Source organism: Cloeon dipterum, chromosome 2 (assembly GCF_949628265.1).
Source record: "Cloeon dipterum chromosome 2, ieCloDipt1.1, whole genome shotgun sequence".
Classification (NCBI taxonomy): Eukaryota; Metazoa; Arthropoda; class Insecta; order Ephemeroptera; family Baetidae; genus Cloeon; species Cloeon dipterum.
In genome coordinates this window covers 22749456-22768165 of record NC_088787.1, presented here as the reverse complement: position 1 = coordinate 22768165, position 18710 = coordinate 22749456, and the positions used below count along the sequence as shown (strand labels likewise).

Below are 18710 nucleotides of genomic sequence, written 5' to 3'. Positions count from 1 at the left end.
AGGATTCATTGGTTGGAAGAAAACAAAACAATTTTTGTTTGTGATGAATAATGAATGCCGGCCATTTTCCCTAAAGCGAACAAATGTCATCTAATACTGTTATCATATAGTTTAGGCTTTTTCCCGAAGTACTGTTTCGTGAACACTACAACATTATTATCATTAATATTCTATATTAACAAAAATTAAATCACAAGCATATTGCCATCAGTTTAAAGAAATTCAAAAATTTGAACATACAAACAAACAAGTTTGAATGGTGACAATAATACATTAATCAATACATTTTTATATTTGTTCAGGAAATAGAGCTTCAGACAGACACCGAAATTCTAGTAGAGCAATTAAAGATGACGTTTGTTCGCTTCAAAGTTCATCATTTCAATTCATCATGAAAAAAAAAATTTTTCAAGAAAATTGTTCGTTGTTTGTCTGATCAAGCATTCATTGTCAGGAAATATTGTATAAAATTTCAATTATACTGTCTTTTTCATCTTCAAATAAGCTAGAAATTCAAATGCCTCACCCACGACATCTGTTCCTATTATTATTATCCTATACGCATTTGCGTTAATTTATATCCGATATTTTTAAACTCCGGATTAAGAACTTTAAAAGTGCCTGGATTATGCTCTTTAGCTAACCTTGATTGCAATCACAATTTAATAACAGAAAAATGAAACAATTTAATGGCCTAAAAATAAAATTCGACGTAGCAAAAAAATCTTGAAATCATACTTGGTGGCATTAAATCTATAGATACCAAGAATTGTTAGTATTTTTCTAAATTTAAATTTACTCCACCAAATCCACTGTACATGAAGATTTTAAACTTTTATTACTTCACAAATTTACAAAGGGGAGCTCTATAAAAAGCTCCATAGCTCTAATAATTTACCCAAGCTTCTCAGAATATCTGAAACAGCAGGGTTCTTTCCTTCAGCTAATTACCCATTAAACCATGCTCACGGAGGCTGCTTGTTTACAAATCCAGAGATTATCAGCGCCGAGATTTGGAGCGCACACGTTTTTAAAATTCTTTTGATGTTCTCTAGGAAACGACTCGACTTAATCCACTCCAATGCTCAAAAGGCCGCGCTGTGAGTGCATTCATACATAATCTCTTTGCTCTCAGGAAAATTAGAACATAAATTTTCCGCCGCCTTCCAAGGGGGAAAATTTAGCTGGAAATTTGCTAATTCACGTACCTCTCGCCGGCTAATGGGCAGCCAGCCTGATAATTAGCTTTTTGGTGGCGTGCATTAAAATTAAAAATGAAAGCCTATTCGTGGTCGCCAACTTTTTCAGCCTGGTTTCGTTCATATTGTCAGCAGCTGAGCCAAGTAGTGAGTTTATACTCGAAAAAAAAAATCGAAAGAATTCACTCCAAGTGCAGTTGCATGCTGGAATTTCCGACGTTTGTTTTGCTATCCGCGTCCAGTGGTGCTTAATTTACGAGCTGCTGGAATTGGCTCGCGCCGCGTCAGGAAAATAACTCTGCGCGACGACGGTGACAAACGCGTATGAGGTGCGTCATTTATTGCGACGGTCGCGTTGCGCGGGCGTCACGTCAGCACGAAATTATCATTAATCGCGTGACTGCGGTTGATGCGTTTTCATCCAACGTACTCGGTAATTCGATAATTTGTTTGCTTTGTAGTGCGAACAGGCATTAACTACGCGAGTGATGCCGCATTTTGCGCAGTAATAGAAGCATTGATCGTTCATGACATGAAGAGCGTTTATGGGAACATAATACCGTTCGGAAAAACAAATGGTTTTGATGTGAATTTATATTTAAAAAGTAATCAGATTATTCGATAAATATGAATTATTGCAAGCAAACGGAGGAGATTATAACATTATATTTATTGACTCACACTTTCCAAACAATCAGGGTGTCTATTTTTTATTTTTTATAAATGTATATTATGTTCAATAATTTGATAATTTGGGGTCAGTTATTTCAGCAACTTCCTCGGACAGGGATGAAAAGCAAAAAAAGCAAGAGACAGCCAAAAACCTTTAATTAACCCGAAGGATCATGAATGTTCAGTTTACATTTTTTCATATTTCAAAATCTCATGACAAAAATAGCTTCTAGTATTTATTTGTAAATAATGCGAACGGAAGCTAATAAAATCAATTTAAAGTTGTTTCATTTCAAGCAGAGGCAACAGAGTTAAAAAATATGAAAGCCAGTTTAAAAGAATCAAACAGAATGCTGTTCACTGACAAGTATTAGTGGGAGAAATTTAAATCTTAATTTAAATCTAATGGTGGGAAGCTGGACATATTCAAGTAGTGAAGATGGAAAATAAACACGCTAGTTTAACTGATGACGAGAATTGAGATAAATTTCCTCGCATCTATTTATCAAAGCTGCTGTGCGCGTGTGTTTTCATTGAGACCATCAGCGCGCGGTGCTGAAAGGCAGTGTTCGGTTTCAAAAATCGTTACGACAGCTGCCACCTCTCGAAAGCATTGCTGTCCGCAACGCTCGTCGTGATTTAATAAATTGAAAAGACGCTGCCATGGCTGGTGGGAGGAAAGAAAAACAAGCGGCTCTCTGTGTCATTGACCACCTGCGCGTGCAATCTTTTTGCATCTCGAACGCCTCTGGCAGGTCAATCCAGGAGCTCGCCTATAAAAGATGGAAAAAGAAAAATAAAAACGAATTGTTGAGTCTCAACTTCATTTGTGCTCCTGGCTCTTTCTTGTTTGGTATTTTTTTCTACATATTAATAAACGAAGGAACAAGATTTTCACTTCAATTCATACTTTTCATTTCGTAGAACAGCTTCTGCTTATTAAAACTGCGTCTTTGTTTTTCTGTGTAAAATAAACAAAGTTGGACCCTTCCAACGCTAAAACAAGAACAAGGAGATGTGCTAATATCCAGTTTGTTGGAAATTTTAAATTTGATGGATTTTATGAGAGACTTTTAAACAAAACAGTCTCATGAAATGAAAAGACTTATGATTTTATTTGATATGAGGAATTTTTAATAAAAGATTTATGTTGAGAAGGATTGACTCAATTTATTATTGGTTGAATCTGACAGAGCATGATTATTTACTTTAATATACGGAGTAATTATGATTGTAAAACCGTTTTACAATAGTATTTTACTGTGTAAAATTTTTTATGTAAATACATCAGCAATTACACAAGAGAGTGGAACTACAATAATAATTTATAATTTAGAACAACGCTTTTTTTCAAAACTCTTCAGCCGAAACAAAGAATGGTGAAATTTTGGACACGCTTCCGTCCAAATGAGTGAGCAAATAAGGGGTAAAAGCTGATGATAGGGGCACAAAAAAGCGTGGCAGTTAATTTTAATGAGGGCCAGCGGCGTTTTGCCAACAGGGAAAATTGGCATGGAATGAAAAAATTGGCCAGAGTGCGGTGAACGCACATTCATCAGCAGCGTGGCGGCGCAAGAGAGAAAGAAGAAAAAAGATTGTTAACCGTGAAATGGTTTTAATTTCGCACGCAAGCGGGTCTATTTGACGTGCCTAAAAATAGGTCGGCGAAATGGAAGGGGTTGGGCCTGTGCTGTATGTGCTCGATTAAAATAGAAGAGTCCAGCTGAGGTTGGCTTGCGGGTGACCCGCCGCCGCCTCTGGAGTGGGCTCACTCAGTTGTCGAGCAGGCTCTTGTGGTTGCGGGCCCACCGCCTTTGGACAATCTGCCGGCCGGGTTGCCCAAGATGACCATGACCATTAGCGAGAGCGTGCGGTGGCGCGAACATGTAACCAAGGTAAAATCAAGAGCACCCTTCTTGCCTTTCCACCGCTCATTTTAACTAGCAATTATAGCGTGATTATAGCTACTTGAGACTAACATCAGAGATAAATGATGGCAGAGTACGTAAAATTGTGGTTGGAAATCATGAAAAATATATAGGATCAGATTTAATAGTTTGGAGGTTTATTTTCCCGGCAATAAAAACTCAAAAATAACTTTTTCTACGCGTTCAAAACTCTGGGGTAGAAAGTGTGCAAAGAGACTATTGCTCTGACTCCAGCTGTCGCAAATTGCATCTTTCGCGTGAATTGAATCAAAAGGCACGCCAGAACAATTCTGGAGACGAAAACTCTCGCACGTTTGCTGGAGAAGTTGGGTAAACAGTTTTTATTTAATTTATTATTTTATTTTAACAGTTTAATTTAATTTCAAGTTTGTTGACTCATCTCGTCAGTCAGCGAGCGCGCATTGAGCTGAGCCACTTTCCTGCAAAGTGTGTTTGAAATATGAAGATGATTGTCGTCCCAGTTTCTCAGCCGCTTCTCTGCCCACTCAAACAGACGCGCGAGAGGTGCAAGCAATCGGAAATCAATAACGCAACACGAACGGACAGTTTTAACATTTGATGCACTCTGGAGGGAATAAACTTCGGTTGTTAACTGCAAAACTTTTTTATTGGATTAGGAGAATCAGATTCTATCATGTTCGTTATTGGTAGAGCAAATGAAACTCGTAAAATAACCATCGCAGAAATTGAATTGATGCAATATCTGATTATTCGAACTTTCGCGAAACTTTTATCAGAACGGACCGTCTTTGTTTGAAATTTTATTAAGAATTAAATCAAATAAAGACTAAAAATTTCATATAGCATTCACAACTAACCTTTTGCTTCTTAAGAATCAGTAAAAAATGTTAATTTGCGGGTATCAAAATGTTCATCAATCTATTATTCTATAAATTAAACAGTTTTATTAAGCATGAATAAAACGCAACCCAGACAAAAGAAAACCACAAACAGCCTTTATCATTATTACGGCTCATTGGCCAATTTTGCTTGTCCAATAAAACAATAATTGTTTGGTTGTCATTTCAACCAAAACACAAACAAAAAGCTCAAGTACAAAAAAAGTTCCCGCTATTTAATAATTCACAACTTGGCGAAAACGTTGGCCTCTGGTCCATTAGCCGTACATCAGAAACAGCTTGTTCTACGCGCATTTTCAAGTGGTTGTAGTTGTTCGTCAGAAAAGATTGCTTTCTTTGAAGATGCGATGCCGCTCACCAGCGATAGAAGATTTATCGCCAGCAGCTCTCTAGCTGGCTCTGCTTTTGCCTCTCGGCCGGCAGATTGAATTCACCGCGCGGATGCTAAACTGGCCCACATTGGTTTACAGAAATAAAATCCGCGCCTGTGAGTGTGTGTAAACGTTCGAGAGAGCGGGATTGGTTCAACGACCGCGCTAATGCGACTGCACGATCGGGAAAAATCCAACGCTGAAATTGCGGTCGTGAAGCATTAAACACACTTGCGAAAATTCTTCAACTGAACAAAATTACGTTAGGCTAGAAGCCTCTATACTACATGTAGTTTTACTTTAAACTTTCTTATTGAGCTAACTGGCCCTCGGCACTAAAAAAATTACGTGAAAAAGTCTAATGCTTTTTTTAGAAGTCCGAGTTTCCTGGGAAATCTTCTGTATACTTAAAAAATTAGGAAATGCCCTACAAATATCATTTGGATAATTTTTTCAAATAATACAATCTTTCCGAATATGTTTATTGGCACCTTTATTTGATTCTAAACCATGCATTCTCAGCGTATTTAAATTGATGAAAAGTGTTGAAAATTCCAATGCGAAACCTGCTTAAAATGTACAAACTCTTAAAACAGCTAAATTCATAGAAAAAATAATGAGTGCGAGCGAAATATTTACGAGATAAGTACCAAACTGAAAGCTTTAAATGAAAACACGCTTTTCTGTCAGAGTTTCACAAACCAGATGGTGCTTGATGCTCACTCCTTGACATTTCGGGTTTCCCAAGGTCGGCCTCGACAGACATAAATTTTTGCGTTTTATCTCCGCTCGAATTTCAAAAGCGCAAACCTAGCTGGGCTTGTTGTGCAGTTGCTTGTGCGTCATTTTAGCGGCGCGGCAGTAAATATACTGAGGCCGGTGCTTTTAAGATTAAGTCTAGGCGCGGCACTAATGCTGCCTACCCATTTGAAGAGGGCATATTTCTATTTTGATTTGAAAGCGGCCGACACTTTGCTCGTCGTCGGGAATAATTCACTCGCTGTCTGCTCGGCCAGCACAATCGAATTAATGGAGGGTACCCTCCGTGGACAAATTGCGAACCGAGTGTGTAAATACCGGCGTTTCGGCTAATCTGCCTAAGTGCGCCTAACGCTTTTTAAACCATCTGCAATCACGGCGCGCATGGCGGAGTTTTGCAATCACAACTTCAGAGAGTGGATTAAGGATTCTTTGAAAGTTTACTGAGTTTATACGCTTATGCAATCTAACTTGGTGTGTTCCTTCTATTTGAAAAATTACTCAATCTGGATTTTTTAATTTCCGTGAAGAATTAGTTTCGTTGTTTGCTGGTAATTTTGAACAAATTATTTCTAAACATGGCTGATTAATAATTTATTAAATATTTCCTTGGAGAGGGAAATCAAAATTATTTACTAAATTATGAATATAATAATAACTATGTGGTGCAACAGCGTATTAGAATTAGGAACGATTTCCATTCTGAATTTAATTGCTCTGCTCAAAATAGGCTAGTATAATAAATTAACGCCCACTTAAAATCATTAATGTAGGTCTATATACTTTGTAAGCGTGTGCCAAAATATTTATAATTGCCTTAAGACAAATATTAATAATATCTTTTGGCCGATCCCTTGAAGCTCAACCTGTTTTCATTCACTCTTCGAAAACTCAGGACCATCTCAAAGTAGCTATTTACATCACATATCTGGCAAATCTCCTTACTACTAATTTTAATATTAATAATAATAGTTTACGTTGATGCGTGAATTAAGATTTTCATCCAAACGCTACAAAGTGTATAATTGTGTAGTTTAAATTAGTAAACACGATAATAAATATTTTGATTTGCGTCACGATCTTGGGTGTTGAACTGCATTGCACAATTATTGTTTTACTTCAGAGTGGCGTGAATGCTTCAGCAATCTTGCTAAATGACGAAAACAAACTATAAAGACTGTTTAAACTGGCTGTTTAAAGTCGTACGGCGTTTGTGCTAGATGGAAACCTCTTGCAAATTTATTGTGAAATGGAAATGAGCCACTTCTATCGAGCATTGTAGAGAATCTCTTCTTCAAAGCGAAATGAAATCCGTAAATGCGCATTCTTCTCGCTAATGAATGTGTAAGGACAAAATTTCAGAGCATCTCCCCGTCTAACATTGTGCGCTGCGCCTTCCTACGCCTTTGCGTTAACGTTCTAATTAATCCAAATTATATGAGTCGTATCTCTTGTGCGAGGAAGCAGCAGGATGCTCATTTTTCTCTAGGTTGAACAACAATAGGGACTTTTCTCTCGCGCCCTTGACTGTCGACACCGGCCACCTCTGTGTCTGCGCGCGGACAAAGCGGCACTGACAGAAGAAAACGCTTGCTTTACACCACACCGGCTGTCGTTAGTTCTAATGGGAAATCTAATAAAATCGGCCCTCCAAACACGCACGTGATAGATATAGGAGCACGCGTCACGTCGTGGCACCTGACCAAATGCTTTTCGAAAACACACACGGCGCGATGTTATTTTCTGCCGGTCGCTTGGCATTGTTCTTCACACGGATTATGCAGTCAAGGGCGGAAATTACGTTGGCCGAGAGTCTGAAATTTGCGAGTTGTATTCAACATTCATAAGCAGATAATTTTAACACTTAAAGTAAAGACGCAAATAAAATACAACTCGAGACAGTAAATATTTTATCAATTTTTTGTTGATAATTAATTTATTTCTAGATTTTTAATAGAGTTCGTCTTTTAATGAAACTTTTATGACAGTCTAAATATATATTTTCTTAGAAAACGAGTTTTATTCATGAAATTTAATTTAATTAATAGGACTTGCGATTTTACAAAATATAAATTAAAAATGCAAAATATATACTTCTGATTTTTTTGAGAAACTGGGGAGGTTCAAACCCATCACAGTTTTAATTAATTAAATTGCTAAATTATGAACTGATATAAAGAGTTAATTGATGTTTCAAGACATTTTTTTCCTCAGCCAGACATTTATTTTGGCAAAAAAGCGGCGCACCAATTAGTTGTTTTCTCGTCAGTTGCCACTTTTAGCGGAGGGGAATTTTATTTGCCTGTTTTTTGAGTCGGCTCAACAAATAACGAGCGGTTAAAGAGCATTTTGTTGCGTCCCGACGACGACTCGAATAAATGAGTGCAAATTAATTGCGCGGTAACAAGAAGCTCTCTCACTGCTGACCGAGATTGCATTATTTGTTTTCGTTTTTGGTTGTTCGCGCAAAATGCGGCTCGACGGCGCAAAAATAGAAAATGATTTTTGCTGCTTTTATATTTTCGTTGGCAACGGCGGGTCATTTTCAGGCTGTGTGTCCAAGGCTACAGAATTAAACGAATTTGTGCGAGCGCGAAATTGCTCGGCTGTTAAAAAGTTGCGTTGCCGCCGCCGAGTGAGTCTGGTACCAAGCGGAATAAGCCGCGACTTTAAATTATGGCGTCTAATGCCCCAGGGTTACACAGTGTATTTTGCACGCATGAAAAATGGGGCGAGAGCAAGTAAAAACCACTTGCTGTTTCCATTTTTAAGTGCTGATGTCGGAAATCGTGATCATTGAAGATTCTCTTTGAGACAAATTTAATTTAAATCTCCTCATCTTAGAATCTCTTTGTTCTTTCTTTTAAAAAGGCAGAATTACGAGTGAACTTGAGTATTTAATTCCCTCTTCATTGAGAGAAAAAAGAGTTTTACGAAAGAAACTAGATATCATCACTACGAATACACAAAATTGTTATTTTTTATTAAGCACTATACGAGTTCTATTAATACAGATGTAATTATTGTGAAAGGTTTGGCATTAGTATTTCAATAAAATTATAATTTCCAGTCAACGAATCCGTTCAAAAGTCAGGAGGTTATGAAACGTCTTCTCCGATTTTTGTCCAATCCTCATGGTGTGATAGACAAAATTGCAATTTTTTTTAGTTAAAGCTCCACTGAGAACTAATTTATTTAAAATATTTTAAATGAAATCTTTCCGCTAACAGAAGGCAATGAAATAAAAGCACCAAATTAGGAATGGAGGGAAAATGCTTTAAAAGCGCCAAATGTAGGCAATTTAGACATTCGATTTTATTTTTATAATTCAACCTAGCAAATATCAAAAAACTCATGAGACTGCCATTCAACAGCTATTTTATGGTTAAATTAGCTGTGTTCGTGTGATATTTTTCGAGCCATTTTCTTTCCAACAGCTATGCCGCGAGCAAAAGCTTTTCCAATAATCGTTCCACACGCCACATTACACGCATTTTACTTGCTCACGTCTGGAGTGGGAGCAGGCAATTTGTTTCGCAGGCGTGACAAACAGGTTGCATAACTTCAAACCTTCGGGGGCATCCCACGGCCACTCTCTGGTGACACCATGTCGCGAGAATAGGCCATTCGGTGAGAACACGGCGTCGCAGCGGGGCATTAAAATGTTGCCCCTTGTGCACACAATGTGAGCCGCTCCACACCCTTTGCAAAATATGTTCCATGCCAAAAACTATATTAGCCGCGGAGTCACCAAGAAAAACAAATGGCAAAAGCGAGAGGGAAACGCACACGTGCGACTTCTCACTCTCTTCTCGTACAACTTGCAAGTTTTCCATTATTTCTCTGCGGCTATTTCGCACCGCCCGCGTGGGCCGAGTCTGCTTTTCGGCAGTAAATTGCCGCCGGCCAGCGCTCTTTGGGAGAATTCCCACAAGCATCGTCTCGGGCTCCAGCAGCTACACACAGCAGACACTTGCAGCACCAGCCACGTGGAAAGTGAATTCGGCCAGCGCTATTTTTAGACCGCACCAGCCAAATGTGAAAATGCGTGTAGAGACTATTTCAGAGGGTAGTTTTTCCTATACCTGTCTGCACTTATCCGAAATCAAATAAGGCAGAAAAACAGTGATTCTGGAAATCAAAATATATTGTGACATCAAGCTTGGGAATTCCAGTCAATCAACTTTTTATCAGCTATTTTAGCGTCTGTTGTCCGCCGACTTTATCATCAAAAACAGAGTCTGTTTTGGTCCAGTAAACCGATGACTCGTGAAAGAGAGGAAAAAACGATAAAATGCAGAGAACCGTTGCTACTAGTCTGTCAGCATTGTTTACCCATTGGTAAATGTTGCATTACTTGAAATTAAGTAATTTCTAACCATTGACTAAGAGGTGCTAGAAAATTTGAAAGTTTTTACAAAAATGCTCGTTCTAAATTTGAGCTGGATATTTTTAATGTTTATCAAAAATATATTTAAACCAATTAATTGTTGCTAACTTAAAACGACGATTTAATACCAGATGAAATTAAATCTAAACTTCTACTGGCTGCAAAATGCATTGTATTATTTGACAGTTGTTTGACATAATTTTTCAATGTTGAAAACCAAAGCCCCATAGCATTATTTTTTAGATGGCTTAATTACTCTTTCGAATTTTTTTACAAAAAAGGCAACAGATTTTTTAAGCCTCTGCCCAGCACATCCGGTGGGCTTTTACTCACTTGGTCCCATTAACACCGCTGAGCGGATAACATGGAGTGGCCGCAGAGGAACTTGGGCCAAATGTGGCCATCTTTTTGCCTCCCCGCACCGAGGTCTTTTTTTAAACGCCGGAGATTTGTCCGTAAAGGCGCTGGAAAGGTGCGAAAACCAGCAAGTGGCGAGTCGGCGCCGGTGCGCCTCCCAGCCAGTTGAGCTATTTGAGCATTACAAGTCGCTTAACTAACTTGTTATTTACAAATAGCAAAAATTCTTAGACCCTCATCACCTTATTTATTAGATCAAAATAATTAATTGCCATTTTTTCCAACAAAAAGGTCTAATTTATAATTATATAGCTGGTAGTGTGGAAAGCGTTTGTTCGCCCTTTGATTGACGGGGCAAATTAATTGCGGCGCCATGCGTGGCGCGATTCAGTCAGTTTAAAGTGAACTGGGTGGCAAAAATCACGCTAATTGGCCGCTGAACGTGGGCAGCGGGCCGATTCATTAAAGCCTTGATCGCGCCCAAGGCCTGACAAAGTTCCACTCGGCGCGTCTGACAAGGGCACATCGACGAATTTAGCCGATTTTACATGGTGCAATCTGCGGGCGACACACACACACACACACACACACACACACACACACACACACACACACACACACACACACACACACACACACACACACACACACGCAGAGCTCCAAAAGCATTTCGTGGCGGCCTCCGCAATTATTGATTTGAAAAAAGCTGCCTACGCTTCTGAACTGAATGGCGAAAGCAGCCGGACGTCGCGAGGGCTCAACGAGTTATTTTCTATCAAAGCGTGACCTTTGACTGAAATTAACTGCCAGCAATATTAGTCCTCGTGGAATATCGATTACGCGCTTTGGCTCTACACCGCGTTCATGTCAAGAGATTTATGGATTTTCCTCTAAAATTCGTCAAGGCTGCGGGATTGCTTTGCAACATGACAAATGAACGGATAATTGTCTATTTTTACGAACTCAATTAGCCAAGGTCAACAGTCAGTAAGAAAATGCTCGATAACAGTTGAGCTGAATTTAGAACTCATCAGGGGAGTTTGTTTTCGCCACTTTTTTCTGTCATTTAAGAGGCATATACCGACTTGCGAAGTTTGTGACTTTTCTCTTAAAAATATGAATGTGGATGTAAATATTTTCCAAAAGATTAGGGGAGCGTTGGAAGTAATTTAAACTAAAATCCATCAACAACTTTCCTTATTTTAAAAACGATGGTTTTATTCAATAACGGCTGTCTTACAATTAGAATAGAAAACTTAGAGGTAATAGGACAAGCTCTTAAGTGTTATTAAATCAACTCGATCCTTTGTATAGTAGTCATTTGTAAAAACTTGAATTTTCGCTAAAACCATGGAATATATAATAAACATAAATTATTAATTTTGGTTTTAATTTACATTCAATCATTTAGTAAAGAAACTGCAATATAATCTCACCGGAAAACTAAATTTTTAAATTGTTCATTCAAGGAAATTTACTGAAAATTGAATCTTTGTAGGATTAGTAAACATGTCATATGTATAATTTCCCCTATAGATAAATTACATAGTTTACCAAAATTAATTAATGAACAAGTCGCCCTGGTTCCGGTAAAATTGCGCAACTTTCAGGAAACACCCAAATTTTCATTGTCGAATTAATTGTTGTCCTTTCCTTGCAACAAGGAAATTCGCGTTTGGGTGTTGGAAGTTGCGCAATTTTACCGGGACCAGGACGAAATTACATTTTTACCAGCACCTTATTGACCCACTGTGAAATACATAAATCTAATTCTTACCAAATTAATGAAATTCAATATTATTTCTTGCTCTCAAAATTTATAAATAATGCAAGTTTATTCAAATCAATAAATCCAAAACGTTGAAATGTATTTGAAGGAAAGATCAAAATGGTACATTTATTATGAAAAATCAAGAAAAATAATATTCGACCAAAAACACCGTCAAGTCGTCTCTATCAACAGGTTGCTCAAACACGCAGCGTGAGGTCTTTCACACCGCTCCTCCCTACAAAAACAGACGAGGATCCAATTATCTCGAATTGCAGGCTGTCCGTCAAGCGCAATTTATTCTTATTGACAGAATCCGGGCAGCGAGCGCACAATCATAGGCGGACAAAAGTGGCCGTTTTCGGGTGGACAATGGCCGTAGTGCATGGCCGTTCGGCGAAGGGCGGCTCGGCACCGGCACACAGCACACAAACAGGCGCGGGGTATAAATAATCACTTAGAGCGGCGGCCATGGCGAGATCGCCTAGTATAGGCCCTTGGCTGCGGCCCAGCCAAGGTTATTCTTGGCACCCCCTCGGCCCCCTGAAGCCCCCCACTCCGGCCTCGAGGCAACCTTGCGCGAGAGCGGCCTGATGGGGGTGCGAAATTGTTTTTCACGCTCTTCGCACCCATCCGCTCGCCCGCCCACCCATCGGCGGGTGGATAATGCCTAGCGTGCTCGCGCGACCGGTTAATTACTTGCTTGCCAGAGCCCAGAGAACGCCTCATCTGCACTGCATCGGCAATATTGAATATTTCCAAGCCGCAGATATGCGATTTAATCATCAGCACCCAACTTTGTTGTTGAAAGCGTGTTTTGAGGTTGCGAGAAATTTCTGATGAAATTATTTTCTTCGTCCTATTGAAAATTTCTTTATATTTCATATATGCAGAAAGATATTATGACTCAATTATTTCAAATATATGATTTACCGCAATAAAAAGTTGTTTTCTATGTAAACAATGATGCAGGAAATATAACAGACGATGATGCTTATATATATATATATATATATATATATATATATATAGATTTTTACTATAACATCAACGGCAACATGCTTACAAAATAAAAAAATACAAATTTCAAAATATAAATTTAACATTTTTCATTTTGATTCAGCGAATAGAGAAAATTCATATTTAACCAAAATAAGATGAGATGAATGTGTAACATAAAAAAATGAATATTAAATACTTTAAAAATTGTTTTGGTTAGTGTTGAATTTTGAATAACTATACTCCTTTTGTTAGTTTTTTTTTTAAAAAAAGCTTTTTATGTTTTGGTGTTTTTATCTTAACACGTTTTTCATAACTAGGATCTGTAACATTGTTTTGGTGCCAAAAGGTGAACCATGATTGGGGAAACGTCTTCGCTCTCTTAACCCTTTGATCACCAATATACAACGAATGAAATTTTGATAACGCGCAATTTAAGATGAAATTAATTTAGTATGCACGAAATTGTCAATAAATATAAAAATTGTATTCCAAACGATCTTCCTTAGAGTCATTCTTGAACAATTTTCTACTCTTTTTTATATCATAATATTTTGTCGGGTAGTTTCACAAATGAACTTACTAGAAATTTTAAAGTACGACAAGTTTCCGAGAATTATAGTTAAATTAATAATCAGACCGAAAGAAAATAATGATACAAAATTAACTGCAAATGGTTTGTCACATTCACTTAATTTTAGAGGTTCTCAGGCAGCCATGTAGTTTTAATGCAGTGGATGGCTTCTTAGCAGAATTTTGGCCCAGTGGCGGCTTGGCATTTTTGCTGGCGGCTGAAATAATTTAAATTCTCCAGTATTTTTCAGTTTGTATGACATTTTGACCGGCGGCTGATGTTGCTGTCGCAGCTTACAAAACTCATGGTGACTGGACGCTGACCACATGGCTGCGTCTGACGGCTGATTGTGAGATCTCTGCTGTTTAATTTATAAATCAAAGAGAGTTTTGATAGACGTAATATATATTTTCTGCGAGTTTAGTGATCCGAAGCAATTTTTCCTTAAAATTATTGAGCGTGAGAAATATCATAAATTAAGGACGCAATAAAATATATCGTGCAGCACCAAATTTAACCTTAATAAATTATCGCATTTTTAGTATTTTCTATTGCGGGTGGTGATGAAAGCGTGCCCGGCAAAGAAAACTTCAAAAATTAAAAATATGATTGTTTATTTATTATTCATTTATGATAACAAAAAACTATGATGTCCAGAAAATTCGTCGTAATATTTTGATTTATTAAAATGCAATTTATTGTTTAAACAGAAAGACTTCACGGTTGGGAAGCAATCGCGTATTTTCCATTTAATTTCGTTTCGCTAAAAATTGCGTACTGACGTGCCATCTATGGAATTTTTTGGAAACACTGCGCGAGACGAGACACTGCTTGCAGTGACGTCAGTCTTCCAGAGGACGGGACCGAAGAGTAACAAAAGTGGGCGTGGGTCGTCAACTGGTTAACTAAATAATTGTGTGCTCGAAATTCGTCTCAATAGTGAGTATTTAAACCGTTTTTATGGCAATTGAAATATGTTTGGGGCGTCGTTTCGCCGGTCGAACCTAGTTTCGAACCATCTTCGCCAAAGTTGCAGATTTATAAGCTCGAAAATTATCGACTTTGACAAAATTTTATTGCAATCTCTCCCACAACACTCGGGAGTCAGACGGCCGTAAGCCAGTGCATTGCAAAACTCCTCCTTAAAAATCGAGGTCATGAAAATTAAATATTCGGCCGGATCCTTTTACGCGTGCCAAAGGTCAGCGAAATTGGCTCGGACCAAAATTTCGAGCTACCGGTCGAAAATCGTGTGTAGTGTCACCAACTCTTTCTGAAACTGTGTCTGCCTTATGTGCTTAAATAAGTGCTCACGCATTGATCGATTTTTCGCCCCTAAGTGCAGTGTGAGTCATACAACATACAATCTATAAGTGCTTTCAACTCGCCGGCAGTCACGTCACTTTTTTGATAAAACTCATTGCAGGCGCCTTGTTTTACAAACCGCCTTTTGAGCTTTTGATCCGCAGTTAGTATTTACACCGGGCGTTGGTCGGAGTTCTGTGAGTTGAGGGTTTATATACGATAAAAATTCATGTTTGTCCTCTTGAGCTGAATTTTCCTCTTCGATATAGATAGACGGTACCGCAAGCTGCAATGAGGAAAATGTTGGCTCAAAATCAGTTCAGGTGAAAGTGTTTGATTGGGATGAAGGGCTCATATTTCTCAGGAAACGTACTACTAAAATTTGTGTTTGTTGATTATCCTCCTTTGCAAATTAAATATTTCCAGAAAATTTATTCCTCGTTTAATGAAATATTTTATACCATGTTACAAAAATTTAATGGTTTTAATGAGTGTTCCAGTTGAAGAATACTCCTAATAATATATTCGCAACTTGTCATTCATTATTGGTTCAAAATATTCTTGAATATGGTTACGAAGCTATGTTTTACGATAGTCTAAATTTTAAAAAATCGCCCTCTTAACCTTTTTTATGTAAATATAATCGTGCTTTTTCAAACACTTCAGCCAAAAATTCGACTTTTGATTCGCTTTTAATTCGGATTTTCAGCTCTAATAATCTTTAAAAGGGAATTCCGTGGTCCATTTAGTCCGATTTAGTGGAAACCTTTTCTAGGGGGCAAAAATTGCTAAACGTTTGATCGCTTGAATTTTTAACGCATGCAAAGTGAGTCTTTTCTTAAAAATAAGCTTTTATATTTCCCTAAATATTTACAGCACTATTAAGCTTAAGGGATCAGTCATTATTGGTCGGTGATTATTTATATTAAATAGAATTGAAATTAGAGTTTGAAAGGGAAAAGGTGATTATGATGGGGGCTTAAAAGACCAATGAGAAAAACAATCTTGTCGCCAATTTTTTTATTTCACGCAATTTTCGGTTTTGTTTTCCCAAAATTAGTCGGTTTTAGAACACAGATTTTTTTTAATTACTTTGCAGTCAGCTACACAGTTTACACGAAGTTAAACAATTCAATTTTAAGCGAAATCAACAACAACAAAATCTTCTGTGAGAGTGACTAATATTTAAAAATCCTAGTGCTTATTTTCCATTTCAAAGAGATGACCTAAAAGTGTTCGAAAGTATTCGACTGAGTGCCCAATATTCACTCCACCATGTCCGCCAGATGTGGAGAAATTTTTGGCATTGAAACCCCAACTTCACGCCATAAAATAAGTCAATGTACACCGAAGAGAGTTGTACAGCTGTGCATTCCGTCGCATAGTAAACAAGAATCAATTATTTTAATGAGCACTATTCGCGCTCTGTTTAGAATTGAGCCGTCTTTCCATTTAATCGGCGCACATCCAGCCCAAATCGGCGAACAAGAATGCCAACAGCTGTATTAAGAGGCGCCGCTTTTTCCCTCGGCGTGGCTACCTTGTCATTGAACAACAACAAAACAATGACCATCTGCGGCATAATTGCGCAATTGCACTCGCGCCAGCCTTGAGAGTAGCTCCGAGATTCTTGCTTTTACGTACAGCGCCTGTGAAAAAGTCTGTCGCCGCGCGATTTGTGCTCAAACCGCACAATATCGCACAGCAGTCGCGCGGCTCCGGCTACCCGTGTATAACATTCATTCCGCGCTTCTTCTTACTTGGAATTACTAACGAGTACTTAACTTGTTTATTTTATATGCACGAAACGATGTTGCTCACCGTGTGCTTTGCGTGTGTTTGCAGAAATCCTCCAAAACCATGACGTCATCTAGTAAATCGAATATGAAGAGGATGAACACCAAAGATATGGAGGAGTATGCCGAAATGGACATGGACGAGCTTCTAGCCCAGTTGTCTTCCGACGAGATCAACATGCTCGCTCGAGAAGTTGACCCTGATGTAAGAAAAATGGTCTTTTCTAGTTTAACTCTTCAATTTAATAATTCTACACGGAAATCAATTTTTAAGTTAGTTTGATATTTTTTCTGTCATGGTCTGATTTGTTATATTCAATAATCATGATCATTATTTTAATGCGGGGGCGTTTTAAAATATATTTTAGACCAAAAGTATAAAAGTGCCGCAAAAACACTATTAGGTTATGCATTGAAAAATCATCTTAAATTGGACTGGAAACTTGTGAATACTTAACAAAGTTTTTTTTACAACCATGATAAATATGCGTGAAAATAACAGGGTATTATTTAGAGAAAAATCCTTTCACCACCATGAAACAAAATGAAGTTTCTTTTTTAAAACAGTTGCTCTCTGCAAAAAATAATTTTAAATCCCCGCTGCAGTTTAGGGGGTAAATTTTTTCTTTAAATCAGGCACAGCCTATTGACCAAACAAAATAATGCCAATAACAGCTTCAATTGATGCCTCTAGTAAATCTTATTTTCTAATTAAAAGGTTTTGGGCTCACCTCGTGAGTTCTTAATAGTAATTTTTGCTACATGAATGCTCAATACTGCGCTCCAGTCTTTCATTACTTCAACTTCATTTTTTAGTTAAATATTCCATGTAATTTTTAATAGTTTAAAATTATATCCAGCTTCAACGGCTGGAACTGTTAATTATCTATTAATTAATACTCAATACTTGTGCTATGATAAATGAAATTCTGATGTGAACTTAAGAATGAATCACTCATTATGTACTTTGATCGCAATGTAGAATCATGTGCACCAGTATTGAGTTTTTTTATTCATCGTATAAATACTAATATCTCTTGTGTGAGCGTACAGATTCCATTGTCTTTTTGTCCTAGTTTAAATTGACCTGAATTGAATTTTTTAATGCTAAGCTCAGTGAGAGATAACCATTCAGACATTTATCTTACTTGAACGATCTTTTTAATACCTTCAATGACAAACAACATTCTTTAAAATTATGCCGTGTATTTTTGGAATCCTCAAAAGTTAAAATTCTGGTATATCTGCTTATCATTTATTTTACTCTTCAGGATAACACAATGCCTCCCTCCTTGAGGTGCGGTTACTTTTGCGACAAAGAGCCCACTGGACCCTTGGATCGGCACAAGTTGATTGATCACATCAACAAACAGGCAATCGAGACACCAGATAAGCCAGAGGCCCAGCCTTACGTCGCTGGAACCATCAGAGGCAAGAAGGTGAGGTGATCCTCAAATCAACCACCAAACAAAACTTTTAATCGCGGATTTCACTAATTCAAAAATAATACTGCGAAGCCTGGCAGAAGGCAGTATAATTATTATTGACCTGAATTGACTGTCGTTTTTATCATCAGTGGGTACCACCAGTGTGCGAAAAGACCGTTGAATTGGAGGAGCAAATCAACATTGACCTTGGCGATGAGTACGAAACTGCCCTCAGCGGAGCCTCACAAGAGGAGATCATCGACTTGGCTGGTAAAATCCATTTA

At 37.9% G+C, this 18710-nt stretch overlaps 1 protein-coding gene across 23 annotated transcripts in view; it reads left to right on the top strand.

The window, feature by feature from the left end:
- tmod (tropomodulin) overlaps positions 1–18710 on the top strand; it is a 41383-nt gene that overhangs the window by 14873 nt on the left and 7800 nt on the right. For 18 of the 23 annotated variants that reach the window (XR_010574360.1, XR_010574359.1, XR_010574369.1 and 15 more), the window contains exons 2-4: positions 17049–17204; positions 18271–18438; positions 18576–18696. Coding sequence is in view for 7 of the 23 variants with exons in the window: in XM_065479619.1 (XP_065335691.1) it covers positions 17049–17204; positions 18271–18438; positions 18576–18696 (445 nt within the window). In the remaining 16 variants the exon portion in view is untranslated. Of the gene's footprint in view, positions 1–3600; positions 3767–14698; positions 14838–15175; positions 15245–15377; positions 15401–16827; positions 16980–17048; positions 17205–18270; positions 18439–18575; positions 18697–18710 lie in introns of those variants that run through there. The other 5 variants (XR_010574374.1, XR_010574364.1, XR_010574363.1 and 2 more) reach the window with 5 other exon arrangements.